General features: G+C 35.8%; 1 protein-coding gene across 1 annotated transcript in view; it reads right to left on the bottom strand.

Moving 5' to 3' along the window:
* Nucleotides 1–20,854, bottom strand: part of CD109 (CD109 molecule) — a 119,816-nt gene that overhangs the window by 49,129 nt on the left and 49,833 nt on the right. Inside the window, exons 9-18 of the mRNA XM_037519975.2 lie at nucleotides 13,129–13,225; nucleotides 12,717–12,861; nucleotides 11,907–12,016; nucleotides 9,773–9,997; nucleotides 8,812–8,913; nucleotides 8,663–8,725; nucleotides 7,865–8,041; nucleotides 6,167–6,319; nucleotides 1,795–1,869; nucleotides 1,538–1,598 (exon numbers count right to left, since the gene is read on the bottom strand). Of these exons, the coding sequence (XP_037375872.1) occupies nucleotides 1,538–1,598; nucleotides 1,795–1,869; nucleotides 6,167–6,319; nucleotides 7,865–8,041; nucleotides 8,663–8,725; nucleotides 8,812–8,913; nucleotides 9,773–9,997; nucleotides 11,907–12,016; nucleotides 12,717–12,861; nucleotides 13,129–13,225 (1,208 nt within the window). The remainder of the gene's footprint in view (nucleotides 1–1,537; nucleotides 1,599–1,794; nucleotides 1,870–6,166; nucleotides 6,320–7,864; nucleotides 8,042–8,662; nucleotides 8,726–8,811; nucleotides 8,914–9,772; nucleotides 9,998–11,906; nucleotides 12,017–12,716; nucleotides 12,862–13,128; nucleotides 13,226–20,854) is intronic.

The raw sequence follows: 20,854 nt of genomic DNA, 5'->3' as shown, positions 1-20,854 counted from the left end.
TATTCACAGAAATATGAAATCACACCAATTCAAGGAATCCTATGTCAATCAATTCATACATACTAAGGAAGAGCAAAATAATGAAGAGAGAGATCATAAACTTGTTTGTGACATATTTAATCTGAGATATTTGCACAGCATCAGGGTGGAAAAACAAAGGATAAAATAAACATTTGAGTTGTTCCAGTTTTGGGTTTAACAGAGACATGGAAGGACAAAGGACAATGGAAGAATTCTACCAAATTGATTAACCGTGTGGTCCATGCCAGGGATTAGAGGGAAATTAAGGCAAAAGGAGCTAAAGTAAGTCAAGAAACTAAAGATCGTAGTAAGACCAAAAAAAGATATTGAATAGATTTAAGGGAAGTGAGAGAATATATAAGGCAGAAGAGAAGGGATCTGAAACATTAGGAGTAGAGCAGCATTCAAGAGATAATATGACCTTGGGTAACTATTGTTATAGTGATGATCATAGGATAGTGGACATTAGCTGAATCAAGTACATAGATATTCAACTTCCTGAGGACGAAAAAGAGTAAGACTTTGAATCTTTTGTGAGAGTAATCAAGTTAGAGAGAGTGAAAGGAAAAGTAGGTAAATTTAAATGTTGATTTCAGGAGTTGTAATTGAAATTTTTGAGTTTCAAATAATCAGGGGCTATTAATTGAGGGTTTCTAAACAATGGTCTTATAAGAGCCAAAATACTTAACTTGATGTACCTACTGACTCTGATCACAAGAGAGGCAGAAAAATGAATGTTGGTCACTTAAGGTGTCCACGGATACAATGTGCTAGTGAGAGTATCAGGTTTCTTCTGTTACAGTATAAAGGTAGAAGGTTCTCAGAAAAGGCAAAGTATTTAGTAAGTATTACTAATAAAAGAATGAGTATTACAGTGGGCACCAAGATTAAGTAAAGATGGTAAGTAAAGGTGAACAGAGATGGGTAAAAGCTAAAAAACAGAAGAATGGAAAAGACTGCTAAAAAAGTTGTCTAGAAAAATGATTACCTGAAGAAAGCTAAATATACCATATTCTTTAATATAACAATATCATTTGACTTCATAAAACTGTAACACTAGAGGCTCAGGTATCTGCAGCAGGAAGAATCAACCCAAATGCAGAGAGTTCACCAGTGTATAAGTGAAGGGCTTGATTCCAAGGGAGCACAAAAAGGTGGAGAACAAAGATATTTCAAAAATATTTGCTATTTTTATTCAAAATCATTTTGCAAAACAAATCACAAGCACAAGCTTTTCCAATATGTCAAAAAATATAATTCCCTTCAAGAATAACAGAGAACAAAGCAGAAACATTCATTTCATAGACCCAGACAGGAACTCTGACTAATATTCCATGTCATAGCCCAGATGTATTTCTAAGTGCGTTAAACACCAAACATTTTGAGATAAGAAAACAGAAACTAAAAATCCCAATTTCAGTGCTCACCCAGAAAGTATCCATATCTATAGAAGTAATTTTAAATATCTAAGGTGAAAAAATTTTACTTCAAAAGCATATTGCTATATTTTACTTACAAAGAACATCGAAGGAATCCTGTACAAGGTTTGCATCCGTGAATACCCAGAGGCCACATTCCTACAAAGAATGATTTTAACTTGATTTTTAAATAAAAGTCACAGCAGTCTCCTGTACTCCTAACTCACTCTTGCTTATTTCTTATGCATAATGTGAAAATATTTCCTTTTGTTCTTTCTTCTTATTCAGAACTTAGGTATATACATGTCCAATCCCTCTCTATTTTCCCCAAATTACAAAAGCAAATAAAACATACCTTAAAGACTGCAGAAGAATCCATGAACATGCCTAAATAATATCCTGTGTTATAAAGTTCTAACTCTTGAACCACCTAAGGAGAAAATGTGTAGAATGAACATTTTCATATCAACCTGTTTTTTTCTCTGCAACATTTCCCATATGTAACTTAGATAAGATACAACCTACATTCTTACCAAATTTGAAAAAGAGATAAATGGAAAAATAATAAATATGTGAATACTTTGTTCATCAATCAACCAAAATAACACTTATTTAATCTTATTTTTACTCTGTTCAGTGATCCAGAGTTCCTAAGTCATGTAAGCTTGCATTTTGCACGGAAGGAACTTAAATATAACTGATCGGCAAGACTCATGTTTGTCAGAGACAAGTACTAAAATTTGATGGTTAATATAAATTCTGCAAAGTGTCAGTTAACTAGACATTTTTAAAACACAAAAGCAATTCAAAAAAGAGGAAATGCTAATAATTGATAAGCAGAAAATATTTAATCTCATTGATAGTCAAAGCGATGCAAATTTCAACACCAACAATATATATATTTCTTTTCAATAATAAAATACTTGCATATATCACATTAACAATGCTATTCTTTTAAATGAGTAAAATAGGCTTAAAGTAAGTAAATTGGCAATTTCTCAAGAAATTAAACACAGAATTAGAATATAATTCAGCAATCACAACTCTATGTATATTTACTCAAAATAACTGAAAGCAGGGACTCAAAGAAATACTTGCAGGCCAACTGTCAATATTCAGAGCAAAAAAGGTAGGAAGAAACAACCTAAGTGTCCAATAACATAAGAATGGATAAATAAAATGCACTGCATACATATAAGAGAATATTATTCAATTATAAAAAGAAAGTTGCAATATATGCTATGACTTGGATGAAGTGCACAATTATGTGAAAAAATGTATACAAAATCTTCCACATAATACATTATGTGAAAAAATGGCAGACACAAAAGGATAAATTTTATATGATTCCACTTATATGAAATATCTAGATAGCTAGGCAAACACATAGACAGAAGAAGATTAAAGGCTACCAGGATCTGGGAAATTGTTGCTTAATGTTTATAGACTTTCAGTTTGGGTCTGGAAATAGTGATGACAGTTGTACAACATTGTGACTGTATTTAATACCATTCAATTGTACACTTAAAATGATTAAGATGGAAAATTTTATACTATATATTTTACTACAATAAAAAAATTAAGATATTATACCCACATTTACATTAGCATTAACCAGACAAATTAATACAAAGGCGGGAATAAATGTCATGAAAGTTTCTCGGTACAAGTTTAAGAAACACTCCAGAGGTTTTAAATTAGTGCATATAATCACTGCTTATGCTATACTAACAGTCTGCTGCACCCACAAAAGCAAACGTGGTGATAGAACACTGTAGGGTAAATGAATGAATCAAGCTTTTAATGTCATAAGCCTCTGTGGCCTTCATCATGTTAATGCAGGCACAGGGCACATGTGTCTGTACATGTGCAAGTGTGAACACCTGAGCCTTAGAGGCCAGGGGTATTAGGGTGGTGTCACCCAGAGATAGACTAGGGCTACGAGAGGACAAGCCATATGACTAAAGAGGCAAGACCTAGAGACCACTGGGGAGAATGCCACAGACAGCCCAGAGCGAAAGCTTAAAGATTCATGGAGGGAGGCTGGGAGGCTCGGAAGCCTGCCTGTCTCCTAGCTCCCCCTGGCTGGCCTGTGTCTGCTTTCTTGCATGCCAGACTCCCTGCCTGGTGTGCCTGTGTACCTGGTTCCCTGAGAGCATTAAAGCCTGAAAGGTGCACCAAGGGGTCTGGTATTCTATCCATCTGCCAAATCAATAGTGAACCTGCCCTGTGCTTATTGGCACTACAAATAGGCACCAAGAGGAAAACAACGGAAAGAGAAAACAGAAAAGTTCATGTCTCAACAAGTTGGCAAATATAGTTAGCTCAGCAGACAATGGAGCCAGTGCCAGACAAAATGGAGAGAAAAGGCTTTCGTTTCACACTTCAAATTCTGCTGCGGAACACAAATACATGCAAGATCACCTTCTACTGACACTCGGGTGTGAATTGATGGAATTATCTATGAAGAAGTCTCTATCTCGTAAAGAAATCCTCCTTTGCTCACTGGCTCAATAAAAAGACACTTCCAAAGCTGCAGCATAGGCTAATGAGAGGAAAGTTATTCCTGGAAGATCTTGTACACTTAAATTATTCCAGGGCATTCAAGACTCTCAGCAGCATATACAAATTTAATGAGAATGAAAAAAGCCAAAATGGCCTATTATCACAAACTACTGACTCCCTCCTCCAGAGACAATTCTGGAGAAACAACAAAAGCAAGCAGGAAACTTGGAGGAGTTAGACCAGAAAAGGCTGGGAAGAGTGAAGGATATCTTGAACTACTGTGTTGGGAGGAAGTTGGTGTTAGAAAGCTGCGAGGAGAAGCAGATGACAGGCTGAGGAAAGGTTTTTAAATCCTGCTGTTTCTATTCGGGGGTAACCCAAAAACAGTCATTTCTTGTGATTTCACTACCAGTCAGGAGCGGCAAGCAGCAGCCCAGAATGCCCCTGAGGTCGCGGTGGTTGCCTTTCTGGTGTGAGAAAGTGAGGAACCCCTGTGGTATTGGCTCTTCTTCCCCTGCCTTCCAGACTCTCAGGACTGGTGGAACATAACCTCAGGTTTTCCCTAAGAGCTTAAAAGTAAATAAAATACGGAATAGAAGCAAATAGCATACAGGGAGGATCAAGAGGCGTTATCTACTCCCTGAAACTCCACTCCTCCCCTCTCTTTAAACGGCAGGACTTTTAAAGTCTGGTGTTTGTTGGTCTTTCCCAATAGACATTATCAGAGTAGCTGCCAAATCAACTAGACTTCAGATGAGAGCAACTTCCATAAAGGATACTCAACCAGGCAGCATACAGCATGTGAGGCAGAATATTGAAAAGGTCAGTTTAAGAACTGAAACTCTAAACATAGTGAATATACACAAGAGGATAAGGGGAGAAATTAGCAATACAACACAAGAATAAGAGGTAAGAACCAAATGAAAATAATAGTTACTAAAAATAAAATAGCTGAAATGAGAAGCCAACATAAGAGGTCAAAGTAGGAAAGATAAAGATTAAGTGAGCTGGATGAGTCAATTGAAGAACTCTCCCAAAGGAACACAGAAAAGAGAGTGACAGGAAATATAAAATAAAAATCTGAAAGATAAAGAAAATGGAGGTAGAAATTCCAATCTCTGAATAATAGGCATTCCAGAAGGAGGAAGAAAATAAAATGGACAAATGGAAATATATGAAGAAATAATGAATGTATATTTCCAAATTTACACTGAAGAGAGAATTAGATTGAAAGGGCAATCTGTAATGACACAGAACTATTTCTTGGCCAAGGTTAGGAAAGAAAGAGTGGACAGAGGTAAAGACAAAAAGGACAGGCAAAGAGATGAGTGCATACAAAATGCTTGCCTTGTTAGATGAAGTTACAAATATTAAAAACCTAAAGAAACCAGTAAAAATAAATATGAGTATGGCTCATGAGTTAAGGGAATCTAGCATAGGAACAAAAATAGAATGTATAATTTCCAAGCAAGCAGGACAAAATTTGATTTCGTCCATAGAAGAGTAGTCCAAGTTTGAAACTGTGAAATAAAAAAGTATAAGTAAATGCTAGTTAGAACAAGAATCATCATACCTATAAATGGGTTTAATAAGCTTATGAAAAGATGATCAGATCAAAAAAATCAAATTATAATAGTATGCTTTCTACAAGTTATCTTAAACTTTCAAAAGATGGAAAATAAAAAGCTGAAAAAATGTGCAAGGCGAATGTGAATCAAAAGAAAACTGGAACAATAATCAATATCAATATCACATGTTTGATAGTGTTTGACACCCATGAAATGCCATGACTTCTATCTTTCAATATACTCAAGTTCTAGACTCAGTGAGGACTATCATTATTTATAACCATCATACTATATATAACTAAAATAGAAACTACTTCAAATTATGTAAAGCTCTCTTTTCCAATGTCATCCAGAAAGGGACAAGTCAATTTCCTAGTACTCTCTTGAGAGTCTTAAATTATAATACAGGCTTAAAATGAGGGAAAACTCTAGGTGGCACTTCTCATGTATGGCAGCAGATGCTGCCACATCAGCCTCTTTCCAACGTAACAACTAGAATGCAGATTCTTTTTCACTTGGAAGCTTTACTGATTATTGACATATACATGAAAAGGAACTAACTCTATTTCATTTAGATCTGAAGAATGGCAATAACGTTTCTTTTTTTCTTTTTTAACATATATTTTTATTATTGAAAAAAACCACTAAACTCACATTTTCCATTGTAATATCATTTGAAGCATTCATCAGATTCACACTTTTGTCAACAGCTACAATCCCAACTACTGAGTCAGGTTGTGTCACAGAGATCCTAAGAGAGACCCTCTCAGATGGTTCAGCATTAGTTTTACTCCAATATAGATTTATCTAAGAAAGGGAGAAAACAGAGTTGAGTTATTCCACTAATTATATGGCTTACCAATTGCAGATCAATGACTCAATATTTAGCACATAGTCTACATTTGCTCAGCTGAGGAGTAATTTGAAAACCACACACAATTCTTCCCTAAAGGATGCAATATAAAGGCTACTCTGATGACTGCAAGTCATGCTACTTCTCACAGTGGCATAATTCTGAATTATTCTTTCACTTCACACATTCCTATTCCTGTCTCCAGGCACTGTCTCTCAGTCCTGAGTCCCTCAGACATCAGTGTTTGCCATATCTGAGAAAGGCCAGTTTCCCAAAAGGAAGAACAGGAAAGAAGAAACTAAAAATACCTATATTTTGGCCACCTGGATTTAGAAATGAGTACAGTGTCTCCCCAGTGGTGCAGAGGATTGAGTGCAGTGCTGTAAAGCTGTCCTCAGCCTCTGCAGCGCTGGTTCAATTCCCAGATGGCCGGGGAGATACCCACATGGCACAGCAGACCTCTCCTGTCTCTCCCACTGCTCCCCTCAGCAGTGTACTTCAGTCAGTCTACCTGTTCTGTTTCCCACTCTGTCTCTGGTGAATCCTCTCACCCTCCCATACCTCTGACCTGTACCCCAGTTCTTGTATAAAATAAATAAAATCTTAAAAAAAAATGACTACAAGAGCCTGGGGACTCAAAGACTAACTTTGCTGCGGGCAAGAGGGAAGAGGGATGTCTTTGCACAGGAGGAGATGATCAGACCAAACAGTAGTATTTGTCTCCATGAACTTCCCATCATTACATTCATCACAGCATGGTATTACTTGTACTCCTAAAGTAGAGTCAATCCTCTCATCACAGTTGAACCAAATGGCTTTGTCATGAAGCCCCTCCCTTCTAGGAATGTCCAATTGATGACCAGACTTTCCACAGAGCTCTACTTGCAAGGTACCCAATCTCACTATAAATATGTGATGGGTTAATTTCCAGACTAATGAAAGAGATAAACCAAAGACCAGCTCTACTTCCACACATCACTACAGACAATAATGATTCCCACACCTCTCAATTCACCCTCACACCAATATCAATATCATACAAATTGTATAATGTCAGCAGGATTCCACACCAGAACAATACTGACTCAAATATTTCAAAAATTTTGAAATAGCTTCAGGGATTTGAGCTAAGGTCTTAAAGTCAAGAAACACACTGTACAAAGAAGACTCAAAATGACAATTAATTCCACATGGGAAAATATTTATGTAGTAAATAAATATGAAGAGGTTTAACCAGTTCTAGAAACAAACATAAATTTCTAACCAACTTAATGATACTTTAATGTCCAATAATTCTCTTCTGAAGAAATATTACACATCTCAGATTTCACTAATAGTTTTATTTTAAACATTGTTACCTTAAATCTTACATTATTTTATTTTTATGAATTTTTTATTTAATTTTTTATTTGGATAATGTTGTTTTACATTTGTATTTTGGAAGTATAGGATCCGCCACATTAGCTGTTGTTTTCTTAGCACACCCACCACCATCGTACCTTATTTTTAAAAACAAGCTGAATTGGAATGTTTAGAACATCATTTATAATTTCCCCATCATCGTCAATATAATACACAATTATACAGGCTTTTGGAGCCCAAGAATTTTCTGGTGTTAAAGAGAAGGTTGTTGAATGTTGTTTGCCTACAGCAACCAACTGTCCCCTGGATACTACCTGAAAAAAAAAAAAAAAAAGACAAACTTACTTCAGTGCATGCTAAAACTAGTGAGAATCTCACCTGCAGTTAAATTTATCATAATTTTAACCATACACATAAATTTTTGACTTAAACCACCATGAAAGCCCTTTTGTATGCTAAAGAAAACTCCCCAGACCAACAGAGTATAAACTGGGAAACAGAAAAGGATAAAATAAAGCAATCCTAATAGAGGAAACAGTCACTTCACACTCAAAAAAATCTATTTTTGAGTGGAAGGGATGCAGGGCACCACTGGGAGAAGTGGATGGGCAAAATTTCAAGGTTGCTAGCAACTTTTTTATTTTCTTTTGTGTTTTTCTGATTGTTTATAATTTGATACAATGAACTTATGTGGTTTATCTCATATAAATTTAAAATTTAAACATAACATAAGATGTAATTATCCATCTTAAATTAGAAATGAAAATACAAGTGAAGAAATTAAAAAAAGATATTTTGATTACACTATAAAAAGAACAGGCTAAAAAAGGGTGTGAAGCTGAATTTTTTAAATTAGTAAGTTTAGTCTAGACATAAGGTAGATAGCAATTACAATGCTTCTATAATTTATTCTGTATGGTTCTATAAGATATTACCATGTAACTTAACTCCTTCAATGGTTTGTTGCCATTAACCACCAACTGAAAAGGTGATCCCACCTAGAAAAAAAATCTTAATTAATACATACCTATTAATGGCAAAAACTATAATTATATAATAAATATAAAATGATTGTAAGCTTTACCTTTATATTTTCATCTTTTGTTCTCAGCTGGATATATGTATTACTAGGAGACTTAAAAATGCTATGAACTGCCAGGTTACGCACACTCTCAAGAAAAGAGGCCTAGAACAAAAGAAAAGGGACAGGTAGATTTTCCTCTTAAGTAACACCTTGAGAAAAGAAGCTACTATTGAATAATTAATTGAAAGGCAAATTCACTTTTACTGTTTTATGCAGGAAAAATACATTCCCCACACATTGGAGCTTCATTTTATATCTTATACCACAAATAAACCGATAGCTTTAACACAAAGAAGAGGGTCTTCATCATAATCTAAGAGGAAAAAAGCATAGTCCTAACTTATTTCAGAAACAAAAGTATATTATCAGGAAACACTTAAGAAGAGAGAATGAGATGTAAAAGGAATCTTTTCCTTCTCTTTACAACACAGATCTCATTTACAAGTAAGAAATCCTAACACCCCATTGATCCACAAATACTCAGAGTAAATATCAAAGAGGTGACACATTTGGAGGGCTGAATAACTAAATACATATATTTATATAAAACCACATATATATATATATGAAACCACATATATATATATATAAAGTCATAAATGGCTGGGGCATCTCAGAAAAGCCACAATGAGAAAGAGAACTCAGCAAAAACACTGTGAGCAAACAAGAAAAAAAAATTCCTCTTTCATCTCAGCTTCTGCCAAAATACAATTTCAAATGATTGAAACTCAATATAGACTGAGAATTAGAGGAACTTCATCATATCTTTAGATTGTTATAATTTACTGTCATATCTACTGTCATTTAATTTACTGTCCTATTACTCCTAATTTGCCTCCATTTTTAAAATTAGAAACATGTTCACTTCCCGCACACTTTGACCTCCAACACACTGGGTGCCCACCACAAGATTACAACTTTAACCCTGTTGTTGAAGTGACATAATGATGGGAAGCAGCACCTTCAATAGTAGCTCACTGGAATCTTCCAGGACTGGAAATTCAACCTTAAAGATTCCATTCTGGGGGACAGTATAATTTATGATCTGGAGAGTTTCTACTTCCTGATTTCTACTGCTCCATCCATTCCAGTAGTCGGTATCATTTCTCTTTACCACCGTAAGGACGACATTATTACTTCTTTCTTCAGGAGTGAGTAGATTGCCATCAGTGCGAATTACTTTCACCTAATTATCAAAACATGAGGATTTAAAAACAGGTAACTAGAGAAGTAAAGGATTTAAATTCAGTTAATTTCCCTCTGTGCTATTCCCATGAAACTGAACTCTCAAAAATTATTGGTGTTATCCAAACATTGAGGTCATGTGTTCTTTTTCTAGGAGACATCCAACACTACCAACCACTTCTTTTTATTAATGCTTTCTTTTCCCTTCCACAGCTCTACATCAACCTCCATTACTTCAGACTCCTCTTTCTGTTTCCTCTCAGCATCCTTTTTGACCCCTCTTCCTTCTTCCTAAATGTACGAATTTGTCAAGACCATTTATCTGTTTTCTTTGTTCCTCAAAGATCTCAGCACTTCTGCTATTATCCTTACCTAGCTCGGGAGCTCACACTCAACATCTCCAATCTGCTGCAAGAAACTTCTTGGCTCTATATCCTGTCGTCTCAACTTCTGTCCATCTACATGTGAGCTACCATGTCACGTTTCCTACCACAAATTTTGCCAGAGCTGACACCTCTAAATATTCCCTCCCTCTTCCTACCTCCCAAATCCAATGTGCATCAAGTCCTGTACTACTCTCTCTTTTCCTCTCCACTCCCACATCCTCCACCACAAGGGCCCTCATTGCCTCACACCTGAACTGCTCTCAGTCTCCCCACACAGCACTGACCCATGTCTCAGGAAGGAATTTATCAGACTGCTTTTGACATAGTCCTCCCAGGCTCACAGACTCCTGACTCCTCACTACCTAGACTATAAATTCCAAAAGTATTCTGCCTTGTATATAGCATTCACCATGCTGTCTCCCACCCCTACCCAACATTTAAAATCCCACTGATCTTTTAATAAATTAACTTAAACCTTGCCCATTCATGTAGCATCCCCTAATGATCTTCATCCCTTTTCCAAAGCCAGCTCTTCCTCCCTGAACTCTCATTCTTTCACGCTCCTCATTTAGAAGTTACCATTAGCAGTCTTGTTATTTCTTTTGGATTTTGGCAAAGGATTTTTTTTGCGGGGGGGGGGGCGGAGAGAGAGGAACATTACTTAAATAACAAAAATCACTGAAATGAGAAACTAAAATTTCTCTTGATTCATTCAACAAGTTGTGATGCCTCCTTTCTTTAACCAGGGGTCAGCAAATTATAACAGGCAGGGAAGCCAAATTCAGTCTTTTTGTAAATAAAGTTTTATTAGCTCATTGCCACCCTCTCTTGGTTACAAAATGATGGTGGCGACCTTCCCACTACAGTGGCAGCTAAGTAGTTATGACAGACACCACATGGCCCACAAAGCTGAAAATATTTGCCATCTAGCACTTTGCAGGATAAGTTTGCCAACCCCTGCTTTACAATTCCTATAGAAGTTTATTCATAACACTGATGTTATCCTGCTTTGAATATTCTGTGTATATTTTCTTGTCATTACCACAAAAACCATGAATCCAGGAAAGGAACTCAATAGGGTTCCTCCTAGCAGCATGCCTTGCACAGTGTCATATCTCACTCAATTAATAAGCAATAATTCAACATTCTCTCAAGAGATGAGAAATTTATTGATGAATTTTTAAAGCTACATCTTCTAAAACTAAAATCAGTCATAATAAAAATAAAATTGAAATCAAAACTTTTTGACTACCATATAATTTCTTTAATGAATTAATAAACCTCAACGTAGCAATTCAAGAAATTTATTAAATGAATGTTGAGAGAAAATATTCTTGTTGGAAACTACTTCTTTAAAAAAAAAATAGAGATCATTTGGAAACAACACTATATATGCCTAATATATCTAAAGGGGAAAGTAATCTACCAACTTTGGGCTTGAAAATCACTGAAAACAATATAGCCCTTTCTGCTTCATTAAGCTGAACTTACTGCTATAGACCATTAATAAAAATGTCAACTTACAGTGGCTGTGAAGTTGAGAGATGGCCTCAAGACTGTAGTATAATCAAAAAACTCAATAATGTAATCATGTTGCTTGAAAAATACATTGGAGCTTGCATTTCTTGAGATGCCTGTTTTGAGAATTATACTATTTAGAACACAAAACAAATATTTCACCAACAGCTTAATTCCACCAAATCTTTCCACCTCCACTATACTGAGACAAGGGATTAAGATATTTGGACACATAAGCTTCATTCCCACATTTGTGTGGCCACTAAGAGAGCCATACAATTCTATTACATCCTCAATGGGCTGATCTAAGCATTATCCCCTCTCAGTGACATTTGTGCCATTAGCCAAGGCCACTGACAGAATAGTGTTTTGCTCCTTTAGGACTAATGAAAGCTGCTGAAACAGCAACAGAAAGGTCCAAGTATTTAAACTTTGTTTTATTATTAAAAGAGACAACTGTTGAGGAATAGTAAAATTTCAGAAGATATTAAGTGATTAAAAAGATTTTTTTTAAAGATGGTTAGTCCACTGACAAGGTATGCCTTCCTACGTAGTTTTCAGCTTAAAAACTAAAGACTAGAATGAAAAAATTACAAATACCTATCACAAGTGGTTGAAGTACAAAGTAAGTTTCCTCTTCATTATGAAAATGTTCAGCAAGTTAGGCTAACTAGTAGTCATGAGTAACAATCTCAGCATTAAATAGCATCCTTGAAAAGGCATAGAAGCTCCCAAATGAACGTTCTGGTTATAATAAGAAAGAAGGTAGAATGGCATCACATAAATAGCTTTACCTTCACTTCCAAGTCTACAAACCTGTAAGTGATTCTGTGACTGTGGCTAAAATTTCTACTGGTCCAGGGGAAGAAGACACATGCATGTGTGCAGAAAACTTGTCTGAAAAATCCATTACTTTTTTCATCTCTTCATCATTAAAAGAGAAGTCTGCAGATCCATTAATCTGTTTTGTTAAGAAGTCCAATTTTATTCTTCACTTTAGCAATTCAAATTGTAGAAACAAAACTGGAACTAAGTCACAAAAAATTTATAGTGGTTCTGGTTCAATTTTTATCACTATAAATGGATAAATTATCATACATCTGATGCTGGAAAACTCAATTTTCTTTCACTCAATTTTTTGTTAATTCAGGACAAAAATCTCATTTCTAGAAGTACATATATATATACATTTTCCCTATAATGATTACAAGATACGTGCAAAAGTTACCTTAAATTTTTTTGTAATATTTTTCTTCACCCCCCAAAAGGATAAAGGTAGAAATGTAAGTGTTACATCTCCTTTCACTGGCTTTCCATATGTATACCTGAAAAATAACCGTTTTTAATTTTCAATTTGATATTTTCAAAATAACACAATGAAAGTATTTTTTCAATGCTATACACTAGCAATAACTTAAGAGTTATATTAAGAATACATTCTTTCTACAAAAAATTTTAATTTTTAAACATTTATAGCTAGGAATATGCTTACTAAATGATATTCCTTCATTCAAAATGGAAACACTTTTAATCGCAATACCTCAAAACAGAGGCCCACAAAAAAAAAAATCATAATTGGAAATGACAGTTTCCTACACAAAGATTTTTTAAATATTATAAAAATCTTTTATTCTCCTAGAAATCAGAACTGGCCCATTAACTGCAGACCTCTGAAAACTTCACAGTATTGGGACATTTTTAAGTGTTAGCTAAAACTGCAATCATTTTGGCCAACTGCTGCGCGTTCCAATACTAATCAGGTAGGCTTATAGACCAAACATTCTGGAACAACAAATGTGTTCATGACTATGAAAAATTGGCTTTTTAAAGGAAATTTTAAAATAAGAATACTTTTTTATCTATAGTACCAAACTTATCTTTTTTGTGTCAAATCTCATTCTTTGCTACTTTGCACTCTATGTATATTAATTTTATCCCCTGTCATGATGAAAAAAGTCTCTCTATGTGAAGGAGAGTCAATCTTTAATAAACCATTCTACTGCCAGAAAGCCTTTTTTTCAAATGTGTCTCCTGGATTTCTTCCATCTCTATTGGAAAATACTGAATCAAACGTCTAAGTCAACTTTGCTTTGCACTCTATATAAATCTAACAGTAAATTCCTGCTTCCTGAATCCATTAGTTACAAACAGAAGCAGCCCCTTGTCTGGATCAACTCAATTTAAAAGCCAATGTGAAATATAGCATATTCAAATTAAGAAGAATAAAGCAAACCCATCAGATGTAGCACCCTTCCAAATAAAAACCGTAAAGTTAGCAGAAACCCTAGTTAGCAACTTTAGGATCCAATTCATTCACTCAAAAGAGAATCCTCAAAACTAGATATTGTTTATACCTTGTTAAAGATTAAATAAATGCAGTTTAGAATATCAAAACATTTAGAATATCAGAACAGTTAGAATATCAGAACATTTATTTTAAGAGTTGTATCACATGATGGGGAGCTTGAAAACCAAGACATAGTTTAAAGAATTCTCAGACAAAAATATTTTTAATTTTGATTTAAATGTGACATAGACTTAGCTTCCCAAGCATCAAGCTTATGATAATAATTGTGAAACAAAATACTAACAGTTATTGTCCTAAATAGAATCTGGAAGCATTTGGGATAAACTATTCAGAAAATAACGGCATGACAACATTTAAAAAAGCAAATCAAAGATATTCTCAGATAGAATGATTAATAAAACAAGAATTTTCTTCAGAAAATTACCACAGCACAAAACGTTTACAAAATGATACCTAAAAATTGAATCTATCAGTATAAGTCAAATTTCTCCCCACCTTTTTTTCCCAAGTCATTTCCTGTAATATAAATATGTTGATTTATCAATTAATGAATATGCTGGAGTAAACCTTAAATATTATTTTTAAAATACTACTGTCCCAGGAGCTATGGAAGTAATGAGACAGATGCTATGTCACTTCTTTATAATCCTCTAGCACCCACTGTGGTTAGTGGGAGTCATTTATTTTAATAAGGTGGGAATAGTAAGCAGATGTTCACATAAAAGCTAATAAAGAAATGCAAATTTTTATTCATCTCAGTAAAAGATTTCAAAACTAAAGAAGACAGTTAACCTTTTCTGGAAAATTCCCTGCAAGGCTCTGCACATTAGATGGGACAGACAGCCACTATCATAGAGCAACCTAAGTGGTTTATCAGCCACTCAAAGAAATTACTATTATGAAATTGATATTTTTAAAACCATTTCTATAACTCAGTAACCACCATCCAAATGTTAAGACAACAGAATTTATCTTTCAAAATATACCAAAGAACAACTGGGATCCACGTACCACTGTCTACCCCTAATTTGGTGAAAAGACCAAGCCTATTGCCCATACAATTCAATTTTGTTCACTCCAAATAAAAGGCTTTTGATTGGGTATGAAAACCTCTGCTGTGCCATACATATATAGCCTGGAGCTGATCTCAGGAATCACATTGTTTATCTTATTCTTTCATTAAGTATTTATTGGATACCTACTCCAAGGTTCAATAGATCCAGACTCATTCTCAAAGAAGTAGTACTAGTGAACAGCCGCACTGTATGACTGGCACTTAAATCCATGTGGCTAGCCCCATTTCTGTCTTGAGAGTCAGACTCTCAGGTCTCACTGCCCACTAGATATCTCCTACTTAGAGAATCCACAGCAGATACTTTAAACACTTTGTCTTCTGGTATAAGGATAGAGGGTGGGGGCAAGTAACTAAGTCTTGACATTGCTATGTAAAAGACTAATGGTCAGAAAAAGCATTTTTGCCTTCTTGGAAGCACAAGTGAAATTTGGGAGTCGAATTTGTAAAAGCTGAGAAGGGACTGAGTGAGATGCTTTAAAAGACATGAACTCAAAAAGAATGCTGTAAAATATACCAAGGAATTTGAAGTTTTCCCTCAAGGCAACGGTCTGAAAACTTTCATGTGAAAGATTCATAAAAACAGATTTGCCTTTTAGTCAAAACAAACTCTGGACAGAGTATAGAGAAAAGATCTGAAGAAGTTAAACTGGAGTCAGAAAAAACTTAAGAAACTATAACAGTTAAGGAGAAAAAAGATGGTATCGGTCTAATCAAGGAAATAGTAATGGAGAAACATGGATGAGAGATATTGGGGAGACAGAAACCATAGCAGTGTTTACTGGTTAGGTATGGGGATTGAGGGAATGGGAAGCTGACTTAGGCAATGAAATAGATAGTGGTGGACAGTGAAATAGATGGTCCCTCAAGATAGGAACAAGGACAGGTTTGGGAGAAGATAAAGTGTTTAAAGTACTGTGGATTCTCTAAGTAGGAGATACCTAATGGGCAGTGAGACCTGAGGGTCTCACTCTCAAGACAGAAATTGGGATAGCAATATGGATTTAAGTGTCATCCAATTATACTGGCAAATGTCCTGACCATGAAGAAGAAAGTTCTGATTAAATGTATAAAGAAAGAATAAAGCCATAGATGAAGACCTGAGGATCAAGAATTTTAAATACGTACAAAAATAGTTGCCTGCAAAGAGTCTCAAGAGTTTGAAAGGAATAGCCAAAGGGAAATGAGAGATTTCCAGGGCTGCAAAAGGGAGAAAAATTGTAAAAGCCTCAAAAAATATCCATAAGATGAAGAAAGAAGGAGGCCTTTGTGCCCATGGTGAAGGGCAGGTAGGAGGGGCCTGAATGGCAGGTGAAGACGTGGAAAATGCAACTCATCTTGGCTGGGAAGAGGCAAGAGATAGGACAGTAGCTGGAAGGAGGCATGGAAGTCAAGTGAGAGTTTGTGAAATCAGAAATCTAGCTTGAAGGGGTATGAGGAGCATTAGAAGCAAGCTCTATACACATAGACTCATTCGGATCTGCAGAGATGGATAGCTTCAGGTATCACTGTACTTATAAATAACAAGTCAAGGGACTGGGGGCCAAGAAAGATCTCTTTGTTGGATATACTGCCCAATGGTGGCTTTGAAAAGAGAAATGGAAAACTGCTGCTAGAGGAACCTGTTTATTCTCAGCATCTAGATTATGTCAAGACTTAAAGCAATGTAATTTATAGTTTTTTGGATTCCCTTGCCCCACTTTTACCCGTCTTTGTTTGATTTTTGTGCCACAAAAATATAATTATACTACGTATCTATAAATAATTAATTTGGTTTTTTGCATATTATTTATGTGTCATTGCCAAAAAATCCTCTTTCAAAAGTGCAACTCAAAATGTGCTGAACAGGGTATCCAACTTTTTGTCTTCATAGTAACATATTTTCAGAATAAATTACAACATACATGAAAGTAGATCATTAGCCTGCCTTCCATGGAGTCTAACAGTACTTATTAGATGACTGAAGAATGATTATAAAGGCAGAAGAGACTGTTGGGTTCCAGATAAAGCATTGCCATGTCATGAGCCCATAGCGTGCAAGATGTTGGCAACCAGCCAGTGAACTGGAGGCATGTGCCTCCTGATTTGTTTTTTCTTTCTTTCACACTGATCATTATGACTCAATATGGTTACTAACATCTTTCTACTCCCATACATTCTCTGACTACCTAGCCCTCCCCCTTTGATCTAAAAGAGTTTTGCCCCACAGTGGTGGCTTGATCCCAAATCTGCATACGACAACATATTATCTACTCCTAACATGCCTTGACTAGGACCAAAATGATTGAACACTGCAGAGAAATCCAGGACTGCCTTTGCAGTTGCCTTCTCAGCACAGAACATTTTAAGAATGAACTCAGTGGTTCTCAGCTCCGGGCAGTATCACCCCAGTATATATTTGGGAAGTGTTACTTTTGGCACTATTTGATTGGGTGATAGCCAGGGATGCAAATGACCTGCAATGATTAAGATTGTTTATATAGGGCCTTCCCTGGTGGCACAGGCAGTTGAACACAGCACTGTGAAGCTGTCCACAGCCTCTACAGTGCCGGGTTCGATCCCGGCCAGCTGGTGAGAATCCCACTCTCCTGTCTTGCCCACTGCTCCCCTCAGCAGTGTATTTCAGTCAGTCTGCCTGTTCTGTTCCCCACTCTGTCTCTGGTGAATCCTCTTACCCTCCCGTGCATCTGGCCTGTACCCTGGCTCTTGTATGCATGAATAAATAAATCTTAAAAAAAAAAAGATTGTTTATCACTACAAAGTTTTGTTTCACCCTTAAATGACAATAGTACCTCTGCTGAGAAGGTTAGATTTAAGGTCATAGCACTGTGTTGGAGAAATTTCTTGGTAAGATTCCTATCTTCTTGTGATATATATATATACACAATGGAATACTATTCAGCAATCAAAAAAGATAAACCTATGCCATTTGCAGCAATATGGATGGAGCTAGAAGGAATTATGCTCAGTGAAATAAGTCAGAAGGAAGAAAAATATTGGATGGTTTCACATATAGGAGGAATATAGGGGAACCAAATAAGACATCAGGGGAAAAAAAATAATAACAATACAAAACACAACAAAACAAAAACAAACAGACAATTATAAACCAGAGACATACTGCAAGGAAGGAGGAGGCAGAGGGATCAGAAGGAGAGAGGGAGGAGCATAGGGAACTGAGGTGATGGTGCACGGGTGCATTGGTGAAGGAAACTCTATGGGGACTACACCTGAGGGGGTGTGAGGAAGCAAATATTGTTTAAAAATGAACAATGATGTAAAAAAATTTTAAAAAGTTAATTAAAAAATCAGTGGGGAAAAAAAGAAAAAGTGAGAGTTTGTTCTTTTTAATGTTAGAAATGTTTGAACACTGAGTGAAGATGTCACTAAAGAACATAAGATTAAAGATACCAAAATGGAAAAGTCAAGACACGGGTGAGAGAGGATGTGAGATTAGAACTTTCCTAACAGGAGACAGTAGCCAACGGTCAAGTGGAGGGATTAGGTGTTGAAGGTGTTGAGGGAGGAGAGCTATTTCTTTCATTGTGACAAACACAGAATCATCATCATCATTCCTAACTTTTCCAGGACAAAGTATTTAAAAAATAGGTCTATGCCAATGTTAATTTTTTAAAGACTGATAAAAGACCCTTCAGAACAAAACATTCCCCTTAATCTGTTGTCAAGTGGTATATTATATTCTCATTCTAAATAAAAACACACCTTCCTGAAACTGTAATGGTAGGCTCAGAACTCCTGGGTGTCAGGCGGAGGGGAAATGTTTACTCACAACCCTCTGGAGGAAAGTCCTATGCCATAGTGCTAATGATTCACACAAAGGGTTTGCCCTACCCTGGAACAGAACTACCTTCCTTTGCCACGACCACAGATATCATCCCTAGGCAACTGAAGCCTGGAGGAAGGAGAATTAATAGGAATGGACTTAGAGTGGACTACTCTAAACCAGAACTAAATGAACCTGAGAACTTTAAATGACAACAAGGAAACTCTGTCCACAACAGACAAACAACACATGATGGCCTTTTTGATATGTCCGTGTCACATCACTAGGTTGAAGTCCTCAGTCACACACTCAGACACTCATCTAGGTGTTGTGGTCAAGGTATTTTTTAGACATGATTAAAGTCCATAATCAGTTGTCTTTACATAAAGAAAATTATCTCAGAGTAATCTGGATGGACCTGATTTAATCACTTGAAAGAACTTAAAAGCAGAAGTGAGACTTCTAAAGAGGATGAAACTCATTGCCAAAAAGAAAGAAGTAACAAATGTTGGCCAGGATATGTAGAAAAAGGAACTCCTGTGTATACTGTTGGAAAGAATATGCAGCCACTACGGAAAATAGTATGGAGGTTCCTCAAAAATTTAAAAATAGAACTACATGTGATCCACTAACCCCAATCTTCATAGCTTTATTCACAACAGCCAAGATACGGAAGCAACCTAAGATGTGGTATATAGAATCATGCCTTGTATAAGGATGGGGACATCTTCTGAGAAATGTGTCTTTATACAAATGTCATACAGTGTACTTACATAATCCTAGATGGTCGAGTCCACTTAACACTTAGGCTCTATCCTATAGCCTATTGAAATCACCTTCATGCCTGTGGTCCACTGTGACCAAAATATCAGTAAGTGATGACTATACATGCAATATTCAGTAACAAAAAAGAATGAAACCTTGCCAACTACAACAACATGGAGGGGCCTTGAGGGAAATATGCTAAATGAAATAAGTCAGATACAAAAAGACAAATGCCATAGGATCTCATCCATATATAGAATCTTAAAAATAAAAAACAACCTCAAAGAACAAATTAGTAGTTGTCAGAAGTGGAGAGTGATGGATAAAATGGGTGAAAGGAACCAAAAGATGCAAACTTAGAGTTATTAAATAAATAAATCATAAATATGTAATACATAGCATGGTAACTATAGTTAATAATACCGTAAATCATATTTGAAGGATTCTAAGAGAGTAGATTGTAAACATTTTCACCACAAGAAAAATATTTTGTAACTATGTTTGGTGATGGATGTTACCAGATTTATTGTAGTAATCATCTCACAATATACACAAATAATAAATTATTGTGTCATATATGAGAAATTAACATGTTATATCTCAGCTCTACCTCAATAAAAAATATTTTTTAAAAAAAGAGGAAGAAATTTTGCAAATAAACAGCATCTTCAGTCCATGTTTAAGAGCCCAGTCCATCCTCCCCTACAGCCTGCCTATGGATTTTGGACTTGCTGAGCCAGCCCCACAATCATATAAGCCAAACTCCCTGCAAGAGGTTCTTAATACATATCTTTCACTAATTCTACTTGTGTGGTTGAATCTTGACTGATGCACATATTAATGATAAGAATATAATGTGGTAAACACTGAAGAAATGCCAGGGGCTGATCACAACTATCAGTATATCAAACTGGCTCAACAAATTGAGAACTCAGATGAAACTACCAGGATTCTTACTGGGTTAGGAGAGCAGAAAGGGTCAACGGTATAGCTTTAGGGGTCCACATCCCCCAAAATTGTACATA

This window comes from Talpa occidentalis, unplaced genomic scaffold (genome assembly GCF_014898055.3).
Source record: "Talpa occidentalis isolate TD23 unplaced genomic scaffold, MPIMG_talOcc4v2.1 talOcc4.2, whole genome shotgun sequence".
NCBI classification, from domain to species: domain Eukaryota; kingdom Metazoa; phylum Chordata; class Mammalia; order Eulipotyphla; family Talpidae; genus Talpa; species Talpa occidentalis.
Note: the sequence above shows the minus strand (reverse complement) of the source record. Positions and strands in the feature narration are given on the sequence as shown.